Source organism: Pangasianodon hypophthalmus, chromosome 1 (assembly GCF_027358585.1).
Source record: "Pangasianodon hypophthalmus isolate fPanHyp1 chromosome 1, fPanHyp1.pri, whole genome shotgun sequence".
NCBI classification, from domain to species: Eukaryota; Metazoa; Chordata; class Actinopteri; order Siluriformes; family Pangasiidae; genus Pangasianodon; species Pangasianodon hypophthalmus.
In genome coordinates, this window is record NC_069710.1 from 30,693,173 (window position 1) to 30,699,990 (window position 6,818).

General features: G+C 36.6%; 1 protein-coding gene across 1 annotated transcript in view; it reads left to right on the forward strand.

Moving 5' to 3' along the window:
- Positions 1-5,158, forward strand: part of trpc1 (transient receptor potential cation channel, subfamily C, member 1) — a 35,542-nt gene extending 30,384 nt beyond the window's left edge. The window contains exons 10-13 of the mRNA XM_026944825.3: positions 506-696; positions 1,657-1,858; positions 2,443-2,637; positions 4,699-5,158. Of these exons, the coding sequence (XP_026800626.1) occupies positions 506-696; positions 1,657-1,858; positions 2,443-2,637; positions 4,699-4,926 (816 nt within the window). The 3' untranslated portion in view covers positions 4,927-5,158. The remainder of the gene's footprint in view (positions 1-505; positions 697-1,656; positions 1,859-2,442; positions 2,638-4,698) is intronic.
- The last annotated feature ends 1,660 nt before the right edge of the window (positions 5,159-6,818 follow it).

A 6,818-nucleotide genomic window follows, 5' to 3' on the forward strand; every position in this document is an offset into this window, starting at 1 on the left:
TTTTTAGCTTTGAAGAATGTTTAACTTGACGTCTGTATCATCCAAACATTTCTTTATAATGTATCACTACATTTCCTGGAACGTCAGTGGAAGAGAGAGAGAGTATTATATCTGACCAAACAAGGTTGATTAATGATACCATGCCTCAAAATATTTGCTTTTCCACTCTCATTTGCTCAACCTAGTCATACTTTGGAATACCCATTTAATAAACAGCAGCCCAAAAATAGCAACTTAAAATGCTTCCTGAGCGGCATAGTTTACAGTCACCTAAAAAAAAGCTCCCAGAATCCTTTTTAAACCGTTTTAAAGAGAGAACGCCTTCACAAGTCTTAATTAGAGCTGATGTTTGCCTGAGGCTCACTGTGATTGCGGGTCTGGAAATGACTAATAGCTGTACAGTCTGTGAAGCTGTATAGATACTGAATAAGTTCTTGAATTAAGTAAAGTGTTTAAATTGTGTGTGTGTGTGTGTGTGTGTGTGCGTGTGTGTGTGTTTATGCAGATCTCCATGGGTCAGATGCTGCAGGAGTTTGGAAAGTTCCTTGGCCTGTTCTTGCTGGTGCTCTTCTCCTTCACCATTGGCCTGACGCAGCTTTACGGAAAAGACCAGAAGGATCCATCCAAGAGCAAAGACGACAACAAGGACTGCGAAGGAATCTTCTGTGAACAGCAGAGCAACGACGCCTTCCACACGTACCTTTTAGTTTTTACAGTTTTATCCTCATTTATACAGTACTTTTCCACCTCCAGGTGCCTTATAGCATGGCTAGGTTTGGCAGAGTAACTATATATATTTCATCACTAGTTCCACCATCAATGCCATTACATGATGCAGCTAAGTGCTGAAACTGGTTATACTTTTTGCCAAGGTACCATGCCTGTTGAGGTGGGACATGTGGGCGGAGCTAAAATAGTACAGCCCATTGATTGATCAAACACAGTCATCACAGAATGAGATAAAACCTAGTTTACATCTGTGTCTAGAATGTCATTTCTACCAGACAGTTCACACACAGTCACCTCCAGTACTCAATTATTATTTTATTTTATTACAATTTTATTATAAAATTTATTATTATAACATTTATATATATATATATATATATATATATATATATATATATATATATATATATATATATATATATATATGTTGTTTGTAATATTTGAATTGTCAGACAAAGTTTACACAAACATCCTCTCTTGTTTTTGCTGAGATTTAAGTATTGGCACCCTTGGTTTAGAGTTCAGAAATATAACTATATAAAATCAATCGTATTCAATTATGTCAAAATACACTTCTCTGATATTGCGGGTATGGTTATATTTTTTCTTTTTTTCAGCGATGATGAAAAACTCAGATTGGAAGCAGCTGATTTGATGTTTAAAATTTTGTAATGAATCTTTAAAATTGTAAAATGTAATAGAATATAGATAGTAGAATATATTTGTCTAAATCATTTATTTTTGTAGACATCTAATTCTTGTTTTCTGTTTTGTTGTTATTTTCTTTGCAAACCTATATGTATATCCTGAGGCATATTGTGTATTGTAGAAATGCTTTCAAGTAAAGTGATATATTTTTGTCATGTATCCCACTCTGACCTTGGCTCTTAAAGTCACTGTGGCTCTTTTGCTGTCTCTCTTCTTCAGGTTTATGGGAACATGTTATGCGCTCTTCTGGTACATCTTCTCTCTGGCCCACGTGGCGCTGTTCGTGACCAGGATCAGCTACACAGAGGAACTGCGCTCGTTCGTGGGAGCCCTCATCGTTGGCACGTACAACATTGTCGTCGTGATCGTTCTCACCAAACTTCTAGTGGCCATGCTGCATAAGAGTTTCAGACAGATCGCTGTGAGTGAACTTTTGAGGTTTAGGTCACGATTCAGTAACTTAACCTTACGTTCACACTAACAAGCAACAAAGTGACAGGTGATCATTCACTGCCATGGTTTCAGCTACAGCGACTAGCAACAGTTGTGAAACGACAAATCCAAAAGATTGGCATGAGTGATTCCTCTGACCAGTCTTATCGCGTATGTGGTCCGCCATCTCTTCAGTTCCCCACTCACTACTTTATTCCTACCTGCAATTAGTTCCCATTTACTATTTGATCATCAAAAATGGAAGACAAACTTGTAATTGTGGTTTCATCTTATCCTGTCATACACAACCTCTCATTAAATGTTTATAGAGACATTGCAGAGAAAAAGAAGTAGCAGTTGATCATTTTTCCTCTGATGTGTTCATAGCTAGTACATTGCTAGTACAGTTATCTTGCTTTTTTTAATTAAGAAATATTTTAATTAAAATTGAATTAATGCAGAAACAAATTTCATAGAAAATGCTACTGTGGCTGGAAAATGGAGGCGATTCTAACTGGGCCACATGTGCACTCTAATCTGATGCTTTTTTTTTCAACATTGTTTTGACTACAGAACCATGAGGACAAAGAGTGGAAATTTGCCCGGGCCAAGCTCTGGCTCAGCTACTTTGATGATAAATGCACATTGCCTCCGCCGTTTAACATCCTTCCATCCCCAAAGACGCTGTGCTACTTAGTGACCAGCCTGAGCAAGTGGATCTGTTCTCACACGTCCACTGGAAAGATGAAGAGACAGAACAGCCTCAAGGTCAGTCAATGTTGGACCAGCAGGAGAAGACAAACTCAAAGCGACTGGATTTGTTATGATCTTGCAGGTGGTTCAATACATATTGATGGGGCTTCATTAATTCTACTAAGTGAAATTTAATTTCAGTATACACACTGTGACACCCCTGGACAATAGGGAGGGGGGGGAGTACACAGGAGGCAGAGGATGGAGAGAGTGTTTTCTTTTTATTAAACAGCACATTTCTGTGCTACGTCTTTCGGCACTCAAGTGCACACCAAAAAGAAATAAGTAAACACAAAACTAAAATCACAGCATTTAATCATCTCATCCAAGTCAGGGCAGTTAAAATTCAGTTTTGTTATTCTCTGGTGTCTGGCAGTGTTCTGAACAGGAAAGGAAGCAAATAAATTGGCTGTCCTAGACTACACACAGGTGTAGACACTCATTCATTACCTGCTCATCTCTGCAACTCATCAATACATTCACAGTCAGTGCTTGACCATGCCCCCACTGCCACAACCACAAGTCCATTCAACTTGACTTACTACCAGTGTTTCAGTCATGTCACAGCTGCAAGTTAAGTCTTAAATAAACAGCTCTCACATTGAGTCTAATGATGTGTTTGACTAAAACAAGAATAACATTTGTTATTTCCGAAAAACACCTCGTCAGTTTGGAATTCCTCCACAGGAAGTTCAGTACATGACAACAGTAAATAGAAATCCATTTGTCTACTTTTAAATGAGATTATAGAAGTATTTGCAACATCCAATCAAAATACAGAGACATCAGTTGGTTAAATCAATAACACTGACTATATATTTCACAGTTTTTAAAAGGTAGATGTAACTCATAGCACTAATTTTAGCTGGTTAGCTTGATGGTAAAAAAAGACAAGCTTTCATGGAGACATCCTTGTTTTTTGTGGCTTTGTAGCTCAAATGACGCAAGTCTGAGTTCCAACTTCCTGAGTTAAGTCAAATTACCAGTAAACTTCACTTTCTACCGGTGTTACAGTCAAGTCACTTAACATCAAATCTAAGTTGAGTCTTAAATCAACAGCTCTGAAGTTGTGCCTTAATGAAAGGCTGTTGTGTGGTTTGAGTATCATTTAATGGTAAGGAAACAATTCAGCAACAATTATTTAGTCTTTTTACTCACATCAGAGCATTCAAATTCAAGTTCAATTGTTAAGTCATATATGAATAGAATATAAGTCATGAATATTGTAACTTAAGAAAAAGTGTTTGGTGTGATTCTTTCATATTTATGGGAATATTTTATGTTGCTCTCTTTTTGCTTGTGTTTCTAGCATTCCAAATTAATGAACGAGAAATATAAGGCCAAGGAATTTGCTGCGGTTGTCAAAAAAAGCAAATTTGCAAAAGCAAGGAGGTTGAACTGGATCTCTCTGTTGGACATCATCATGATCCTGCGGTGCCGAATGTTCTTTCTGATTTGATTATTTGGTTCTGGTTTTCAGGCCAAATGAAAACAGAAAAGGCTCAAGGTCAGGGAGCAATGGCCTGCTAGGTTGAGACAGACTTCTGGCACTGTTTCCCCCTGATGTTACGGGATTGCTTTTACCGAAAATGGTAATTAGCTTACAGTGAATGAAAGCAGGTGCAGCTTTTTGCATCATAGCTCCAGGGTCCTGGGTTCGATCCTGAGTTCTAGTTACTCTCTATGTAGAGTTTCACATATTTTCCCTGTGTCCTTGTGGTTTCCTCTGGGTCCAATGTTCAAAAGAACAATCTGGTAGGTGGATTAGCTATGATAAATCACCCCTAGGTGTGAATGAGTGTTACCATGATTTAGCAGGACTAGTTGTCCATAAAATAGTCATTTTTACATGAATATTGCATGATTATTTGCCTTTTATTATGAGGAGACACCTACTGTGATTTTCAAAAATGTTATTCCTCCAAAAACCTGAAGAAAAATTAAATAAGTAGCTCACCTCTCCATCCCTCTGGTTCTTCTTGTCTTTCTCACATGTACATATGCTTTTCCATCAACTTTTCCATTTAACCTGATGTACCTGTGAATTTGATTTGATCATGTGGTTACGTTTTTCAGGAGTGGAGGAACCTGAAGCAGAAAAGGGACGAGAACTACCAGAAGATTATGTGCTGCCTGGTGCATCGTTACCTGACATCCACGCGGCAGAAGATGCAGAGCACAGACCAGGCCACGGTGGAAAACCTCAACGACCTGCGGCAGGACCTGTCCAAGTTCCGCAATGAGATGAGAGACCTGCTCGGCTTTCGCACATCCAAATACGCCATGTTCTACCCCAGAAGCTAAAGCCATAACCTGAAATTGCCATCTAGCATGCCTGGAAACGTTTCTTCTTCTACTTTTACAGCAGGGACACGGCGCAGTCCTGAGACTGGAATTCTATAACAATATATTTATTCTACACACAAAGCCTCCAGATTCAGAACTTGTCTAAGATTCCTGATCATCACACTTGTTTTCTAAAAAGTGTCTTTCTTTTGGACAAAAGTATCTAATAAAGGTTTTTTTTGGAAAATGATGCATTTTACTTTTATTTTGTTTGGCTTTTCTTTGGAAAACTGCTATCCTTAATAAGCACTGCACTCCAGGGATTAGACAGAAAATTCCAGATCTTTCCAGACAGCAGGTTGATGTTCCTCTGTGATATGATATACATTCAGACTCTGAGACACAGGTGAAATATTAGATGTCCCAATGAGAGAGTAGATTTCAGTCCATCTAATGCTACGACAACCAAACAGTTTATTTCCAAATCCTCAGAAATGCCTCGGCATTCATTTTATGTTTTATAATGCCAGTAGTGCTAAAGCTGAATCTGTAGACATTATGTTGAAGTAAAAATTTAATATACTTCATTACTACTCAAAGTCTACAAAATCAGCAAAGGTGACAGATTATTAGGAAATGTTACTCATAGTTAAAATAATCTCTGAAAATAATTATATTTTATCTTTATTTATCAAGCAGAAGATTTTCTAAAGGGATTTAAACTCACAACCTTCAGATTCAGGCTTACTATGAAGCAGTTTAAATGTCTAGATTGATGTGATAATTTATAGCCTAGCAACTCAGACCGGATTGCACAAAAAACAAGCTTCAGTGTGAATTAAATCATCGTTTATCTATTCATTTATAGCATTTAGCATTATTTATTGATTTATTACTGTTCCTGTTAAATTCGTGATTCTGACTGGTCACAAAGTGGTGATTCATTTTCCATACAAGCAGCTCTGACAATAGATCAGGCTGAAAGGTTTATAGTCATTCTAATACATTATAGTTTTAGTAGTAACAGCTATTTCACAAAGATGTTTATATATAATAATGCTCCACATAATCTAAGGCTAATGATAAGCAGATTAAAAACATTTTTTAGCAAAGACATATGCATAATCATTGATATGGTCAAGCTTTCTATGAGAAGATGTTGATTTATCATTTATGGAAGGAGTCTCCAGTGTCAGCGCTTTGTAAATGTCAGAGGTAAAGCTGTAACTTCAGTTTTTCCACCATTTCGTCAAGACTTTGTGCTTTGCTGAATATTTGAACTATATTTTTCATGGACATTCCAGAACATTAACAGTAACTACAAAAGGACAAAACCTACGAAGTTAATAAATAAAAAAATTGGCAAATCCCTGTAGTATAAGAGGAATAAAACACCATGTGGCGTACTCTTATAGGAAAATAATCAACTTTAGGGTGGGAACAGTAACTCCGCTTCGTGCTGTAACAGTAACTCTATCCTGTTATTGATTATTTTCCTATAATAGCAAGTGTTTTATTGAACTCCTAAGTAAAAGATCAGTCCAGTTCAAGTCCTTTATACACTAAAAAAGACTATACATTAAATTAATAGACTTTTATACCTAAAAACTTGAAAACTCAGACTGGCTTGCAGCAAAAAAAGAAGTAAGATTTAATCTGGATTATCTAATAATACAGTTGTAACAAACTTTAAACTTTTTGTTTTGAAGTAATTAGGAATGCTTTAAAACCATCATTCAAACATGATTTTAGTTTAAAGTTTTCCTTTAAAGGAACGTTTTATGCCTCAAATTTTTACCTTACTGCTGAATCCAGCAAGGCAGACAATCAGAATGCATCAATATCAGAATTAATTAATATAGACAGAGAGATAGAAAATGTCAATGTTAAATATCTCATGAAAAATTTGC